Source organism: Anser brachyrhynchus (genome assembly GCF_964034855.1).
Source record: "Anser brachyrhynchus genome assembly, chromosome: 2".
In the NCBI taxonomy this organism is placed as follows: domain Eukaryota; kingdom Metazoa; phylum Chordata; class Aves; order Anseriformes; family Anatidae; genus Anser; species Anser brachyrhynchus.
Window position 1 is genome coordinate 110114834 of NC_137695.1, and position 18528 is coordinate 110133361.

The following is an 18528-nucleotide window of genomic DNA, read 5'->3' on the forward strand; positions in this document are numbered from 1 at the left end:
TACAGTCAGATCAGACTCAGGCAGCAAATTTTATTCTGCCTGTTTTCCAACACACCTGTAAGCTCCAGTACTGTCTTGTGACAAATCATATCCTATTTTAACGTAATATGAAATGCAAAGAAAAGTATCTGATGATTTTTTGCATTTGCTTGTGATTTCCTCGTTATCCTTTGAGAATTTCAAAGGAAGTGGCAATTCAAAAAAAAAAAAAAAGAGAAGTTGAGAAAAAGGAAAGAAGAAGATGCAGTGAAATGTAGGTGGCTGCACAACAGTGTAACTGGGGATGAGGTGCAAAAAGGTATCGGAGGTAAGAAGGTGGGAAAGGAGGAGGTGGCGAGTACAGCAGTGTAAGGATGGGCAGGGTCTTGCTCTGTTCATAGCTCAAATGCCGTGAAACGTTATTCACACTTTTGCCTTACTGTATTGCACTTTCTTTCTAACATGAATTTCTGTTCATTTGGACTGAGAGGAAAGTGTCTGTCCTTCCTCAGCCCCCCTGCCTGCTGGGGAGCGGCGAGCAGCAAATGTTGCACTGGTGAATCCTAACTGCCTGCTGTACCAATGTGTGGTTGCAAAGACAAATGTATCAAGAAGCATATTAAACTGGGAAAAAAATGAAAGTTTGTATTTATTTTGCTCATAATTTCAAAAAAAAAAATCTGTGTTTGTTCTAGAGATTATTATAGAAATTAATCTTGAGAAATGTTTCTCATTGTGTCAAAATTATGTTTAATCGTGCGGTAATCAGACTGCAAGACCCATTTGTATTTAATTTCTCAAGGCTGCAATTAAATAAGCTGGTGATAGCAGTGCTCTGTTTTGATCAGTTAAGCACTCCAAATCAGCCACGGGCAACCTCCTTAAAGCAGCTAATTACTTCGCTCCCACCAATTTTGATGGGAGTTAAAAGCCTGCATCTCCATGAGAACTAGAGATTAACCACCCAAGATTTGTTTCAATCAAACCTCTGTCAGATAACATCACTGGATGCATTCATTTTGTCTGTGGGCGTTTCGTGCCTCACTGTCAACTCCTCCTGCAAAGGTAATTTATTTAAACAAAACCAAATATTCTTCTGTTCAGACATGCTAGGTTAAAACAGTGAGGGCGGTGGCTTGGTCGGCACATTGCACAGAGAACGGGGAAGTACAGAGGTGTAAAATGGTTATTTTATATCTTGATTATTTCTTTCCAGTTGTCAGAGGTGGGTAGGTAGGTTTAAACACCTGCCCCACAGCAAGCAGTAAGCCATGGAGGTAATTGCAAGTAGTGGAACGTGAGGAATACTGAAATACATATTTAAACTCTCTCATCTCTAACCACTGAAGTTTCCATTCTTAACCATAAATGTATCAACACTTTTTAGAACATCTCAGAGATTTCAGAAGTAGATACTTAAGATATTGAAGCAGATACTTAAGTGGTAAGTTTTCTGGGAGATGAGTCCAGCGTAGTTTTCAATTTCATTTTTCCCACTTGAGATCAAAACCTCCGGTGACATCAGTTCCTCTTGAGTCTCTCAGACACATCTTACACTGATGTCCCAATGACCATTCTTGATCAGCCGCTGACTCGCATTCATCTTTTACTGTTCAAAGGAAATCCCCTTTGCCAAAAGAGGGTGTATCTTTTATATAATTTTAGAAGAACAATGGTTACAGGAATGACGATTGATGGAAAATAAGTTAAAAATGATGAACGCTGCTGGTGTGCTTCCTGTGTGGTGGACTGAAAAACGATGGAGCAAATGACTGTAACACTTTCACTGCACAACAAGACTATATGCAGTGGTGGTGAAATGAACTCATGATTTTAGAATACTTGAAAGGACACAAGATATGAAGAATTTATGTATAGCAGTATGTGTTCAAGAATGAACTCGGTCATGGACTCAGTTCAGGGCATCTGGCATTATTTACAACATTCACTTCTACTTTTAAGAACGCAGAATTTCAGGCCCAAAGAGTGTTATATAAAATATTATTACTTTTTTCTTTTATGACAGTTAAAACTTAACCCAAGCATTAGGATGAACTCTGTCAGGGGTTGTTAATACTCTCTGTGCCTGTTGGTGTTAGGCTTTTCTGTCTATTCCCTTCAGCAATTTACAGAACAACACAATGGGGTCATTACTGCAGTAGGATAAGAAATAGTCAAGGAAGGAATCCTGTTGTTTTATATGTACCTGGCAGCAGTGCTGGAGGATCTGAACAAAATCAGAGCTCCACTGTCTTCAGTGTTTTACAGCCACAAGCTTTGTGCCAAGGCCTAGTCTCCTCAGAAAGTTTCGCCACTTCAGTTATAATAACAGTGTTAAAGCCAGAAAAAAATCTGTAGATACAGATGTGGTTAATGTGCATAAACCAGTGCAGCCTACTTCAGTTTGGGAAGTGGTTAAACTCTGTGCCAGATGAAATTCCCCGTATTCCAGTGTAACGGTGCCTCTGCTGAGGGCTGGGGTTGGGATGTAGCGGGAGGCAGTGGGAAGGAAGCAGAGGAGAACAGGCAGGGAGTTTTGGTTGTTTCTTTCACATTGTGTACCTGTTTCTGAAGGAAATTAAAAGTTTACTCATCATTGCCTTTTAAATGTGCATTGTCTATCCCTTTTCTCCTTTCAATTTTAAGCGTGGAGCTATAGGAGAGTCTCTGCTGTGAGATATTGCCTTACTTTATGCCAACCTACACATTCATTCTGAACTGTTTTCTGATGTTCCCAACAATACAGCACTTTAAAGCAAACATTCAGTTAATAAATCGTACCAGCTCATTCCTATCGTTTCCCTGAAATCTGTCATTAACAACTAGTAATAAAGAAATAATGCAGCAGAGGCTGTAGCTATAGAGATATATTCAACCTATGCCAGGGGAGAATAAATCGTCTGAGGTACGTGAGGATATTTCCAAATCAGAGGGCAAAGAAGTCACTGCAAATTATTACAATATAATTTTACTGCAAGTAGTGCACGACAGAAGATTATAGGGACAGTTCTCTTTCACATAAGAAGATATCTGTATCTAGAGCATATCAAGTAAGCCAAATGTCTAGAAACATCAATGAAGATGTTTAATTAGTTTTAGATAACTTGCAAGAACCACTTCAGTGACTACATCCAGAGAGAGCCAAACATTCACTGCCTCTTGTGTGAGTTGTCCTGGTTTGCTCTGAAAAAGTGGGAATGCTCCCAAGACCTTGACTCTTTGAGAAGTCTGACTAGTTCAACGGACTTGATAAGATACAACAGTGAGATCCTGATGGAGAGCAGCCTTGTCTTTGTTAGAGTGTGGGATGTATTTTGTTATATCAATCTTCTCTCCAAAAACGTGGCAGTAAAAGTAGTCCCTACAACTATTGTGCTTTGTTTGTCTTTACACTTCTTTTTAGCATTGCAGAATCTCATGCGTTTTGCGTTTTCATTCAAGCTCCAGTTCCTGGAATTCCAGCATGACTTGAGCACTTCAGATTGTATTGCAAGAAAAAGTTAGTTCTGGCATTCCCTTGCAGAGAGTGATTTGAAAACCTGACTCACAACCGTCCTGCAGTCTCAGAAACAAGGCGGCAGGTACCAAGAATTATACGCTTTTTAAATCTTATGACTTTTAAGCCAATCTCCTGATTCATTTTATTGCAAGGGCTTTGCAATATCTTTATCCAGCCGCTTCTGACTTCCAACTCTCCTCTTGAGTTGCTGTTCTGGAGCTGGCAATGAGATAATTCTAAAGCACTATTTCCTATGTGGCATACCAAGAGGCAGCGCAGGCTTTAACTAACGTCTCTAACCAGTTATGGAATCACAGTGCTTCATACTGCTATCTTACAGTTCAGCCTTCATTTACAATTAGTTTATTCCATTTATTCCTTGCGTGCGAGATTTCTCTGGTAAACATCATTAATCTATGTTGAGTTACTCGTCTGAAACTTATTGAATAACACTTACTGCAGTGTAAAATAAAAGACACTTCCCCTTCTTTTTCCATCAATTCAATCTGTGGTGACCGGGTATCTATATTTCAGCTCCCGTCTAAATCTACAGACAGCACTTCATGTATGAATCATTTCTTGGTGACTTGCAAAACTCTTCTGAGATGAGTAAGCGTTCAGTTTTTATAATTGCTTCCAGGTTTTCAGGTTTTAGTGATTCTAAGTGTGAGGAGCTCAGCTTAAAATTCAAGCCTAAATCTTTTGCATAGATATACCCTTTTGTTTTTAGAGAGTTACCAAAATTTAAAAAAAATAAAAAAAACAATGCCCACAGCCAAACATTGCAACATAGGTTGGACACACATCCAGGGGTGGAAACAAAACAAGCCTTTTCTACAGACTGTGTCTCTAGGGTCTGGTCCTGTTTTGCAACTGGCAAAAATATGGTTATAAAAGATATTACACTGACAACAAATCTAATTAGCTGCTGTTACGGACAGGGTTGTCTTGGGCCTTTTGGAGGCTAGGGGCCTCTTCAGGATCCAGTCTGTGCAAAGCACACACAGTCTGTGAAAATGAGCAGGAGCAGCAAGCATTGAGTTGTTTGGTATGCGTGCAGTTGGTGTGGTAGCCAGATTTTGTGGCTATAGCAGTCAGTGATCAAGTCTACCTGACATCACCATCTTGTACACAAATGGGAACCGAAAGAGCCACATTATTGTATTCATTGGATGGAAATCCAATGGGTTGAATTTCAAAAGTTTAGAATAATCAGGAGCCCCCACAGGAGTCCACTGCATTAGTACCTACAGGAATGAATCTTATTTAATCATCTTTAATTTCTGTCCTGGATGACAAGACCATCCAGGGTCTTAAACAGAAGTTTAGGAAAGAAAAAAAATCAAGTGAAATGACATCCAGTATTTCATCTTCAAAGCCTTTCTGATCCTTTGGCGGAGATAATCTGATAGTTCTTTTTCATCCTAAAGACTGGTTTCCATTTCACCTTTTGAAGGAATATTTATGTTTACCACTCACAAAACCCTTTCTTAATCTTTACTAAATAAATATATATGTACAGAGAAACAGCAAGAATTAGAAAACAGTTCTTTTTTTAAAGGTCTGCAGACAGAGAAAATTATGCAGATAAAAGATCTAGATGTTACACATTCTGAGATGGGATTGTTTGTTTTTCACCTAAGTGAATGTTAACTAGGCTTGACTACTGCGCTCTCTGTTTCTCTCTCTCTCTCTCTGTAGTTACTTTGTCAAAGTATTCCAAGACCAATAATGGGCATTGCCTAAAAACTGAGGAATGTTCTCACAAGTTTCCTTCTTTCCCAGGAATCAGGAACACTGCTTTAAGGAGGAAATGGAGATGTACAGTCAGTGTGCACAGAAGACATGGCAAGTAGGCTCCAAAGACAGAGTAGACTTAAAAGTGAGAGCTGTGATTTTGAAATTCATGAACATTTGGAAAGCTGAGAACAAAAGAACAAAGTAACAATTAATAAGCTTGCTGATTTCCAAAGTTTTAACTGTATTGTAAATGTTTTGCAAAAGATCGTTTTAATGCAGAACGCTGAACTTTCTGCTTTGCCAACCCAGTAAAAAGAGCCCAGATTTCTTTCCAGTTCTCGCCCCCCAGGAAGATGGCATATTTTTCATTACTACTTTTCACATGCAATCTCTGCACATGCAGGAATGCTTTTCAACAAAGGAAAGGCTCACATTTCAAGTAGTCCTGTGGAAAATGTTCCATATAGTCAGCTCCTTGACACACTGCATTGATGTGTCAGCATGTCTTTGTAAGGCTCTGGAACAGTCTTGGCAACAAAGCTAACCAGCAAACTCTTTGACCCCAAATTCCTCTATTCCGATAATGTTATCATGCATTTGACATGGGGTCACTGTTACTCACTTACATAAAGGAAACTTTCAGAAGAGAAACGGGGTAACACTTATTCATGAGAAATCCAGTTTGAAATGATAACATGGACTCAAATAATTCATAAATATCCTTTGTATTATGGCTATGCTAGTTTTCTTAGGGCAAGAGGATCTAATTTTTTTTTCTTGAAAAAATTCTGACAGACCACTTGAAAACATGATTCTGCTATTGAGAAGACCAGTCTGAGAAAGCAAAAAAAAAAAAAAAGTGGGAAAAAATACCATTTTGTTCAATATCATGAAGCATGAATGAGGTTTGAATTGCTTTAGTAGCATCCCTAGTGGAAGCTGGAACAAAACCAAATCTGAACAAATTGTGCTAATTCCAGATAATTCTATTTGCCAGCAGTTTAACAAAAGCATCCATGTTCTGCTCTTTCTCCGAACCTGGCAGAGACCCCTCCAGACCCTCTGAGAATGCAACAGTTCATAAGTTCACTTGTTATTTGCACTTCAACACATTTTGTTGGAATAATGTTTCCAAACTTTCCTTACAGCAGAAGTCATATATATTACCATTCAAAGATAAGAGTAAATAGAGCACAACTTCAGAAAAAAAGTTCAACATTAACTTTTAAAATGTACTTTTGGGGCTTAAGAATCAGTGCATCAATACTTAACGAGTAACTTCTCCAGAACACCTGACTTTCTGTTTGTAAGGTACACAAAGTATATCTGCTTACACCCGTGGTTCTCTTTTTCCAAGCCCACTGAATGTTTTCTAGAAATTACTGCTTACACTTCTGAAATATTAACATAAAAATGACTCAGGATGTATAGCCTAGAACACGTTCCCACACTATGATTCAGGGAAGTGCAACGGGATAGCTGAGGATTAGAAGGCTCTGTCTCTGAGTCACACACACACACGAAAGGAAGATATGAAATTTTAAGAATTGGAGTGTTTTGTTTCCCACCAGAAAATGGCTTACTGTACCTCCAAACCTTGGTTTAAAACTGATACTTCCCCTGTGACCATTCAGTGACTCAGGAAAGTTATGTGATCATAAATGAGGAAAAGTGGTCCATGAAGTCTTCTGGGACATTATTCAGCCTGAATAATTTGAAAATCCACTGCACAGAGGTGTTGCAATGTATAATCTCCAGAACCCTAGATTCGAGCCTAATCTGTAAGCGTGGAAACAGAAGTAGGCTGTTAGGAGTCTCACTGGCAGGGTAGTTCATAAACTTACCACAGCAATTCTGGGTAATGTTGATAGATGTGTCCTTCTCTCAGTTCAGTATTAACATTATTTCTTGCATACTTATCTGGGATTTTATTTGTAGGAACTCCAGCAGTTTCTGCTTTTATGCTTGGCTTCTCTGTGCCTTCGTCATCTATTTCTAGAAAAAATGAAGCTGAGACTTTTGAGGATACGTGAAGTCATCTGTTGGTAGCCTCCATGGTTAGCTCATCTGTAACCCCAAGCCACTTGGATCTTGGAAATGCGTCCTGCATCCAGCACTGAACAGAGGCCTAACAATGTCATGTCTCCTTTTGGGAGGTGTGGAAATTCAAACCCAAACTTCAAAGCTATAGATATCTGATTCCTTAAGCCTTCTCCATCGCTTACACACCCTTCCCCACTCCTGGCACACACTCCTCCATTCAAAGTTCTCTGAGGGCTCTTGTTTATGTTTGAAATATCTGGGCACATGTGGGACACAAAGTTCGGTAGAGGAGACTCCAACGATGTCACAAGTTTACGCTCAAACACACAGGCGATAGTTAAGTGGAAAAAGTAAAAACCCTTTTGGCTTTGTGTAGTGTCAGACAAGTACACGCTTCTTCCAGCACTCCCGCTGGCCTCACAGCATTTGCAGAGTAAGAGGACAAGAATGGTCAAATCTCATGCAGGTTGGAAGCTCTGATGATGACTCTCAGGCAGGGTCAATTCTGTAGGTAGATAAAATCTCTCTCCAGAGTCCAACTGGATAAGTCACAGTCTTGGCCTGACCACCCACTTTCAGAGGGACTTTTTTTCTTTCAAGCTGTGCATGACAATAAACTGCCTTTGGCATCTGGAAGGCTCTCCACTCAGAATGTAATTACAAACATTAAAATGGTGGTTAAAATGTCAATAAAGGACACGATTAGTTGCAAGCTTCCACATGCCTGTGTAACAACACTCCAGCAGCAACTCACCACTGTTTAGTAATTGATCTAACCCATCCCCATTTTTACCATACTCTTACAGCAGCTGAACTCAACCAGCCTTGCTGTATACCTTCAAGTCAATTCAGGGTGGATGGTGGTGGATGACAGAAGATAAGAAAGTTGCTACGCTGAAGACAGCTCTCTGTAGTTAATCTATCTGTCAAAACTACCATTTGCCACAAAAGCAGGCTCAATTTCAGCATATGTGGCTTTTTGCCTGTCTACCAGTCTTGATTATGCTTCCACTTCAGCATCTGTGCTTTGATTTCCCTCCCTGAACTGTTACGTATTGCTAAAATTACTCTCCTGCTTGCTTCTGCTAAAAGTCCCTAACAGCACAAGGACTTCTAACCGTCCCTTCTCACTATTCACAGGACACCCTCCGCACTAGAATTGCCCCGGGACTCTGCTGAAGAAAAGAAGCTCTTGAGCAACTTGCAGAATCGCCTCTTCCATTGTTTCTGAAGAATTCTTTTCACTGCATTCCTCGGGCTGTCATGAATTGCACAACCAGCTCTTCCAGCTCGAGCAGAGCTGAACCTGAGATCTGTATCTTCCGACAGAACAGTCATTAACTTAGCTCGTTGCTGTGCACACGTACATGTGTGCTAAACGATCCTTAAAGATCCTTAGAGTTAAGAAAACTTGAAAGTCTTGAAAGCAAGACAAAGTAGGAACACGCCAACCCACCTTGCCTGTTTACTATGAGGCAGTCTTTAATTCCATACTAATTTTATGATTTCATTTCATTTCATTTCATTTCTCTAATGTATTTTGAATCCAGTCGTAAGAATACAGCGAAAGCGTGAGCTATATGTAATGTGAAATATTTGTTTTCACTAGCCCCCTTCAGCTGCTCAGTGGAGCATGCTAAGGTCTGGAGCTTTTTGGGATCATTGCCATTAAACTAAGTAGCAACGACTTTTAATTCAATAAACCAGTTTTTTATTCAGCAACTTTTAAACCTACCAGGTTCTTGTGAAAAATGCTGAATGAGAGGTTCCCACAGTCGTTCCAAACATGTAGGTCAATTGGGGGAAAAATTAATTTTCCTGTTCTAAAAATCAGGCTTGAATGCAACAATTTGTGTATTTCTTGCATGACATGGTCTAGTTAGTCTGCCAGAGTTATATGATGAGGGATAAAGAATGAGTGAATAATAGGAAAGTAGAGCCAACTAAATGTCCTCCACACAACTAGTATGTAACATTCCTTTGCTAAAAAAAAGTTAGCATTATATAGTTTCGGCAAAATTCTTGGACTGTGTTATCAGATGTAAAAAGTAAAAAAAATAACCTTACATGATTTGTTCTTGTGTACAACTTTATCAAACTATTAGTGTGTGTTCAAAGATGGTGAAAGGTCTGGGGCGGGGGGCGGAAGAGGTATGAGGAGCCGCTGAGGCCCCTTGGTTTGCTCAGCCCAGAGCAGAGCAGGCTGAGGGGAGGCCTCATGGCGGCCTGCAGCTCCCTCACGAGGGGAGCGGAGGGGCAGGCGCTGAGCTCTGCTCTCTGGGGACAGCGACAGGACCCGAGGGAACGGCATGGGGCTGGGACAGGGGAGGGTCAGGCTGGGGGTTAGGGAAAGGGTCTGCACCCAGAGGTGGTCGGGCACTGGGACAGGCTCCCCGGGGCAGTGGGCATGGCCCTGGGCCTGTAGGAGAGTTCAAGAAGCCTTTGGACAACTCTCTCAGACATCTAGGGTTTGATTTTTGGGTGGTCCTGTGTGGAGCCAGGAGTTGGACTCGATGTCCTTGTGGGTCCCTTCTAGCTCGGGTTATTCCGTGATTCTGTGATTGTGTAAGCCTGGAAAAGAAATAGCTCTACCATAGTAAAATATTTAAAATTCTTACAAATAGAAGGAAGATCTGTTCTTTATGGCCCGTTTATGTTGCAAATGACTTGCATGTTTGGTTGTGTGCCTAAACAGGACCTAGATATTGTACTCATAAACAGCTAGCTACTAGCATAGTTTAAAATAATTATACACAAAGTAATGAGTGAGGGTTTCTTTAGAGGCCTTATAAACTCAGTCCTATAATAACTGTTAAGAATTTTAAGAACCAACATATTAAACATACAGTAAAAACTGTGGACTTTTTTTTTTTTTTTCAAAGAGAAGGTGTTAATTGTTTGTCAGTAACAACTGAAAATTTGCCCCAGTTTTATATATAGGTTGGTTTAAGATAAAAATCTCCTTCAATTAGCGTATGTGCACACGTATCTGTAAGTTTTGTTTGCTCAAGATGAGACTGCTGCTATCAGAAATATTTCATTGCAGAGGAAACACGCGGCATGGATAGAAATAAAGGGGCTGTGCAGTTCAAGTACATCCAGTCAACAGAACAGCTCTGCTGCAAGTCTGTGCATCTCTGTAGTGGTAGTGGGCGTGGGAGAGCCTCTTTATGGAAATATTGTATAATGGAGTAACTGTATGTATACATATATACACATAAATCTCTTTATATATATAAATCTCTGTGTATGCACACACGTAAGTCTATACTTTTTATGAAACAGAAATGATCACTGTTGCTGAAGCCTGGGGAGATGATCTGGTGTGACAGGAATGTCAAAATCACTGGATACACCCTCTCCAACAACAGGCAGAAAGGGAGGCTAAGAGTTACTTCATGCTGAAAGGCAGCGTTACTGCTACCATCAGTAAAATGCTTGTGATTCCTAGAGGATAAGCAAACCGACTTTGGAAAAAAGAAAACAATATAACTTATGTGGGCTTCTATACCAGACTGCATCCTGGCAGGTAAAGATTAATTGACTGAAGATCTGGTCAGTAGTAGTTGCCTTGGTGAAAATAAGTAGAGTCGCTGAGCTAATGACAAGCAATCTCACCCAGATTTTTTTTTTTCTCTATATGGAAAAAACGGAGCAGAACTCATTGGGAGAAGACGTTGATAAAATGCAAACAGCATTTTAATGACAGTTCCTTACTAATGCTTAAATGCTTAAAATGCCCATACAATGACACCACCGCAGCCTCAACCAACTACTATTATCATGAGTACTACAAATACTATAATCAGATGTGTTTGACCCCTGTCTGACTGGCTAGGAAAAGAGATGAAAAAGGCCTTTAAAAACAATGATGAGTCCTTTGTTGCTATCACATGGGAAAAAAGTAAGCAAAAGAAAAGTACACGCAAGGAGTCCGAAACTACAGAGAACTGTGATGAAGGAGGATGAAGATATCAAATATCTCTTAAAAAAAAAAAAAAAAAAAAAAAAGGATTGTTAGGATTGGAATATAGAAGGGTGGTAAGGGTGGTGAGGCCCTGGCACAGGCTGCCCAGAGAAGCTGTGGATGCCCCATCCCTGGAGGTGTTCAAGGCCAGGCCGGATGGGGCTTTGGGCAACCTGCTCTGGTGGGAGGTGTCCCTGCCCATGGCAGGGGGCTGGAACTAGGTGATCTTTAAGATCCCTTCCAACCCGATCCATTCTATGGTTCTATGATTAACAACAACAACGAAAAGAACGGAGAGTCTGAAACAAAAGGACTCCCGGAATGGTATAGAATTTGCCCACACAATCAGTATTATTTTTTAACGAATATCCAAAAGATATGATCAGTGTCACAGAAGTAAGATAGAGCTTTTTGATTGCTGTACCTGTATCTGAATACACAACTTAGTGAGCCAGACCTGCTTTGAGTGCCCACAACTGCAGTTGTGCTTCATTCAGCATGAAGGATATACAAGTTTGCATATATATTTTTTTTCTAACCAAACTACTGGACCCCAGCTATTTAGAACCACACAGCAAAAGGGATGGAGGAGCTATAGTCACTGCATCTCTGAAACAAACAAACAAACACACAAAACACTACAGCATGCAACTTCTTTTCCCGTTGTAATTAACAGTTTTGACCATTCATCAATGGTGACTTCAAATCTCTTGACCAGCTCAGTTGAAATGGAGCTCAGAACAGCCATATAAACGTACCTCGGTAATGTGCTTTAACTTTTGGTTAAACCTGAAATGGTCAGGCCTTGATGAGCTCTGTAAGTCCCTTCCAGCTGAACTATTTTATTCTTCCCTCCTCCACGGCTGCTGGAGGCAGAGGGCAGGGAAAGAAACAAAGCCTTGCCATTGACGCCTTCACCTCTGCTGAAGGTAGGGAAATTGGGAAGAAGGCAAGTAAGGTTGCTGACAGAAGCCCAGGAACAAGACTCCCAGTAGGTTTCCTCTTGACATGCTTGTGCCAGAGCTTCCCTATCCTACAAGAAAATCCAACAGCAGCTTACAACAGAGAGGTGTAGTTCCCCATCTCTCCTTGTTGAAGTTACGTGCTCAAATTTCCACCTTCACTGCTGAGCCCCCACACAACAATGGGGTTTGGTAGTGCTGGTGAGCAGTGAAAGCTGCAAGCTGGGGCAAGGGCAAGGTCTCAGGGCTTTCAGTGGAGGAAATCCTATCTTCTGAGCAGGAAAAGTGGTGGGGATACAGGACCCGCTGTATGGAGCGGGGTCACCTGGCACAGCAATGGGCCTCCTGCTCAGCCTTCTGGCAGGACGCAGCAGTAGGCCCCCGTGCACCACTGCCCACTGCCCGCACTACCCCACGCTGGGGCAGCCCAGCGCTGCTGAGAGGTGGCTCAGCATCTCCCCATCCTCATGTGGCAGGCTGCGGCCCTTCCCCACCCACGGCTGCTCCTGGCATGACTCAGAAACCACCTCCTCACCCCTCAGCCACTTCCTCTTGTTTCTTGCACAGCTCTCCACCAGCCTCTCATGAAATCGAATAGCACATCATACATACCCCAGTAGTTTTTACTCCCTGGTCTGGTCTGCTACAGAGTAAAGAATGAGGTAAGGATAAATGTGACACCTTCAGAGCTTGAAGGCTCTGTCAGGACCAGATCAGTTGTCCTAAACAGCTGCGCAAAGCAGTAATTTGTGCTGTAATTAGCCTTCAATCATTCCACTGAAAAATCTTGAAAATTCCCCTGGTGAAATTCCCTGAAATCTTTGATAACCATTGCACAACTCCGGAAACCATCCTTAATTTCCTGTTGGCTTCTTCCAGCAGGGAGATACACCAAACTACACCAGTAGTGTGCGTACTATACTGACCATCGAAGCCAAGAGATGAATTTCAAAAGGAAGCATTTTTGATGGATTAGGTATTTAATCTAATAAAATTCGAGATCATCCAGAGGTTGAAGGTTGAGGTGAAGTAGATGCCAGAAAGAAAATAAATGCATTTTTAAAAAGTACTATTAAAAAAAAAAGTACTATTATATTATAGTTATGGAGTACAGTAGGACATTTTCTTTTATGGCTAACACTCCATTATGGCTGCCTGGTTCAAGTCTGTAGAGCTGAAAAACCGGAAAAAGGACTGAAGCAGGGATAGCAGAGTCCCTGGATGATGTCATACGCTATATTCAAATGTATCAATTTTCTTTAAGAACAGCACAATTTAATGTCTAAAATAATTTAGACTACTATTAAGATGTGAGGCTTTGGAGAACCCCTCCTAACCTGGAATGTATTGCACTCAAAATTTGGAGAGGTTTTATTAGAAATGTCATCAAGATGTGCATCCATGACCAGCATTATGAAACTTACAGCAGGATGTCACGAGGTCTTCAAGTGTAAAGCTCCGTTTCAGAAAAAAAAAACACCTGTATACAAAGTGCTTATTATTAGGTCAATAGAAATTGGTAGAAAAGATATAAACTTTGAGTCCAATGCAGAAATTCTTTGAGGCTGGTGTGAACCAACACCTCCACATCCTTAAACAACACACCAGGAGAAAGGGTCATTCACATAGTATGAAACTACTACTTGAAGCTATCTCAAGTTTAGATTTCCACTCTTGCTCTAACTTTTTCAACCAATGGAGCCTATTTTCAGCTACTCAGTCTGAGCCTGACTGAAATTGTATCTTTAAACATGTCTGGTCCTTTTCTACCATGTACGTTACTAACATCCTCATGATGCAGTTAGAAAACTAGAGGTAACCTTTGACTCCCCCTCCCTTTTTTGTGGTCTCATTTACCTGTTGAATACTTTGTCTATCATTTTAAAACTATTTCTTAAACCATGAAATATTTAAATTTGCTTTAGGCATTTAAGAAAGCCAAACAAAATCATATTTATTTTTTTCTTAAACCTGGAGACTTCCTTAAAAAGTAAAATTCTGTCCAGATATCTACTGTTTCCCGACATGATTATTTTACCTCCTGTTTCAGTCTATTTCCAACTCTTAAAATACATGCACAGTTCAGATGTAATGATTTTTTTTTTTCCGTTTGTGATATTCCCCACTTAAATCCTGGTGTCATAGTTACATTTATGGTGTAATTATGGATCAATTTTTATCTGCTTAGCAGGAAGGCTATTTTATGAGGGTTGTTGGAATGCAAACGTTAAGAAGAGTTTAGCACTGGGACAATAATACATTTCATTTGTACCCATGAAGTGTCTTCCTTTGCCGCTCTCCCACTCCACAGAACAGCCTCCTAGTAAACCTGTTACACTTTTTCATACTCACTACTTTGTTTTCTCCATGAAGGAGAAACTTCTGAAGGAAATGTAAATTCCCATGTCAACACTTTGGACATAGCCTTAGATAATGACTTCTTGTTAACTGAAACCTCTACAAATAGCTCTGGTTAAATTTCAATACGTTGCTCCTCTAACCCTCTCTTTATTGATACCACAATGCCTTGACAGTTCATCACTTAAAAAGAGTAACCCAGAAATTTCTCTTCCCCAAGACACCCAAAATTCTCATTTCATTATATAGTCTATTGGCTTAATTAAAGCAATCGACTATATTGGCAGCGTTTTGTATTGCAGCAGTTTTATTGAAAAGTTTGAATTTTTTCATAAATAAAAAAGGATATATTTAATTTTTTTTTCCACACATGAACATAAAAACTCTGAAAGCTTTTAGAAATGAAAATTAACTATACAAAAATTAGGCTATCAATGTTAAATACTTAAATTTTTGTTACTACTAACTGAAATACATTTATATCTTCTATCAGTATAAAAATCTTCATAACGGGTAATACAACATGAGTATTTCCTTTAACTGAACTTATTCACATTTTCAATACATTTATTTCCAGCAAATTTCAACAGTCTATGCCTTTCTCTTTCGTGAATTTCCATTAAGTTCTGAGGGGGATATTTGCAGAGGTTGTTGTTGCTGCTGCTGCTTCTTTGTGGGAGAAGAAATCCATTCTTCTGAGCTTAAAAAAAAATTTATAAAAAAGAGTCACAAAAGCTTATAAACCTTTGATTTTATATATTTATCTCCTATAACTGAATGCAAATACACAGAGCTCCAGCCAGTATAAATATCATAAACCTTATTTTTATGCACAGCTTCTTATTCTCATAATTATTTAGTTAAAATAGGAATAGCATCAGGTTAAATATTAGATAATTCAAATACATAACCACTTAAGTTCTGTATGTGGGTAAAAAAACCAACAGATATACAAGTAAAAGGATAATTACATTACATACCTTACCAGTTATCTCAGACAGTTAGCTAGAAAAAGCTACTTAAGAACAATCTTTCTCTGTTCATCTGCCCAGTATTTGACATTGAATCTTGAAAGAGTTTAAAGACTTGAATATTTCTAGGGTACAAGAGTTGAAAATACCAGAAAATTGTGGGAACTTGTGAATGCATAAAGATGCTAATCAATCACTTCATAAAGGAAAACAATTAGAATTAGTGTGCAAATCTTTAAAACGAGCTGAAACAACAAAAGAAACCTTTACAGGAAATAAAAATTCCTTTGGAAGTCAGACGTGCAAACTCTAATCATTGTTGGTTATTGCACAAAAATATTAATTAAAACAAAAACAAAAAACAACAACTCCTGTGAAAAAAAACCTCCCGCCACCAACAAAACCAAACATTTTTCCTTTGAATTCTGACTATGGGAAAGTAATGACTACATTTGAAATAGACTTACCTGTACAATTTTTTTACTGTTTCTCTTCGCATTCTTTTGGGAGGGATGGGGGTGTCGGATGTATCTAGCATTATAGACTGAAGTAATGATTCAGTGACTTTATCTGATGGAGTCATACCTATTAAAAAAATTGCAGGTAAGAACAAGTTAAAAAAAAATATTAATCCTATTGGTTATAAATGGGACCCGTAACAGTAGTGTTAAACTTTCCAAATAATGCTTTAGACATGTCATACATTTTATAGCTACCTTATATCTGAAATTGAGTTCAAAGATTAAAAGGAAAAAATCTTTTTGCTTTATTTACAGTTATCACAGGGTAAATGTTGATTTTTGAAATGTCTTTTGAAGCATCACAGATTACTTGGTATTGACATAAAAAACATTTCTAACTATGAAATACTATCTTTGCAGAATTAGGGGTGTTTCTTTTTATAGTGCAATGTTTTGATTGTGTTTCCTTAGCAAAAGCAATTCATCTCTTTGCCTACGCAGTCACTTCAAAAAGAATTTCAATGTTCTCTACCACTGGGCAAGCCGGACCAATACAGTTACATAAGCTCACATTAGTGAGATCATAGTCTCATGTTCACAATCACTGATCATATTTTTATTATCTGAGCACATTACAGGGCAGTGCTGTAACAAAACAAGAAGAGTTTTTGTATTCTTTACCGAAAATGAGACCTCTCTAGGCTTTTAGGTAATTTTAATGATTTTCCTTCATTATTTAAAGTTGTTAGCTTGCAAGTATAGAATACATCTGGATGTAGTTAATAGTTCTCCTCCTTTAGGACACCAATTGGTGTTAGCACAATCTACTATAAGAACATACCCAATTTTTGTTCTATAAGCATGAGACTCTTTTCTTGTTCGGCAAGTTCCTGTTTTTTCTTTTGCATTTCTGGAGTGTTAAGTGACCGTAAATGTAAATCAAGGTCCTTATTCACACTATCAAGTTTCACCACAGCTGCACGGTATTGCTGAAGAAGATCTAATGGAATAATAAAAAACAATAAAACACAAAACAGTAAGCATGTGGTCCTTCAGAGGTAGAAGGCTACCAAGTATGATCTAGACAAAGTATAAGATTGACAACAAAAATCTTTCAAAAGCACTATTTAAAATACCACCCAAATTTATAGTGGACCAGCGGCTGTTCTTAAAATGACTGTAAAGAGAGGCTGAAAAAAATCACAGACTGTTTTATGATTTTTTCTTTTCATTCCGAACAGGTATTTAGATCCCAGTGAACTCTGAAAATGACTGTGACAAACAGGCACTTCTTTACACAGCACGTTGCTTGTGTGCTCTGAACTGAACTCTCTACCTTTGATGCCATTAAGTGTGCTTGTTTTGCTTTGAGGGCTACAAAGCTGAAGCTTGTATTACTGACTTGAATTGTAGTCCACCTTGTGGAACAAGAGAAAATAGTTTTCTGAGTTTCATTTGTCACACCTACAGTCATTTAAACAAGGCAACAGCAGTAGACTCATGTAAACAAAGGTGTATTTTGCTGACAAACTTTGTTATTCTTGTTAAGGTAACAGACAAAGAATTTTTCTTTGTCCAGGCATTGAATAAATATAAAGTAATAAGAAAACGTTTCAAGCATGTTAGCGCAGGCTCATTCATTTTACTATGTTGTGAGTATGAGGTAGCTTGAAGAAAGCTTAACTGAACAGTAAATTATCTTTTATTTGCCACAGGATGAAAGCATTCACAGTTACTGCAGAATGACAAAGGGCACTGTAAATTTTAGCGCAGTTTATTTTAGAAGTACCTTGTCAGTGTCATCACAGTTTACGTAACTGTTATCCTTTTATGCTACAAACATAGGAGGCAATTCACAACTTAGGTCAAGGCTGCAATTCAGCTGAATGTAAATATTATATAATATATATTATATATAATTCCTTCATATAGATTTTTTTTTCCTTTATTCACCATTATTTTCATTAAAATGCCTCGTAACTATCCAAGTGAAATTAAAACATATCCTTTACTTCTACCATAACTGTTCCTGTACTAAACTATAAAAAATTCCAGTTTAATTCACATTTGGTAATAATTGAGTTTGACAACTGAAAATGTGTTCCCAGGGAAATATGAAATGTGCTAAAACCAGCATATTTTAATCTGTAGCTGAAATGCTTAATATATTATTCCTAGATGCAATATATTTTTACTGAAAGGGCAAGGAAGGATCTTTTAAGCCTTTTTTTCTCCCTTACATGGTCAATGTTAAGTAGTTTGCTCATATATAAGACTAATCCAATAAGAACACGTGTCCTCTCTACCTTCCACCCACCCCTCCACTCCATATCGCACGTTTCTAGGAATACTGTCATGGAAAAATTTCGTGTCCTTCCTTTTGAGAATTAAGTATTTAGGAACAATCCTAATTTGTGAATAAGACTTTTCAATGTTTTATAAATCAGTCAGGTCAGGTTTTATGTCAGAAGCTGCTGTCCTTTAACTTCATTTATAACATTTATATTCTGAAAGGAACAATCTAAGCACATAATGAAACATAAGTGAT

The 18528-nt window shown here is 38.9% G+C and overlaps 1 protein-coding gene across 2 annotated transcripts in view; it reads right to left on the reverse strand.

Moving 5' to 3' along the window:
* Nucleotides 1-14837: 14837 nt before the first annotated feature.
* Nucleotides 14838-18528, reverse strand: part of SMCHD1 (structural maintenance of chromosomes flexible hinge domain containing 1) — an 83416-nt gene continuing 79725 nt past the window's right edge. For both annotated transcript variants that reach the window (XM_080582819.1, XM_080582818.1), the window contains exons 46-48: nucleotides 16822-16980; nucleotides 15987-16104; nucleotides 14838-15248 (exon numbers count right to left, since the gene is read on the reverse strand). In XM_080582819.1, coding sequence (XP_080438945.1) covers nucleotides 15140-15248; nucleotides 15987-16104; nucleotides 16822-16980 — 386 coding nt within the window. In that variant the 3' untranslated portion in view covers nucleotides 14838-15139. The remainder of the gene's footprint in view (nucleotides 15249-15986; nucleotides 16105-16821; nucleotides 16981-18528) is intronic.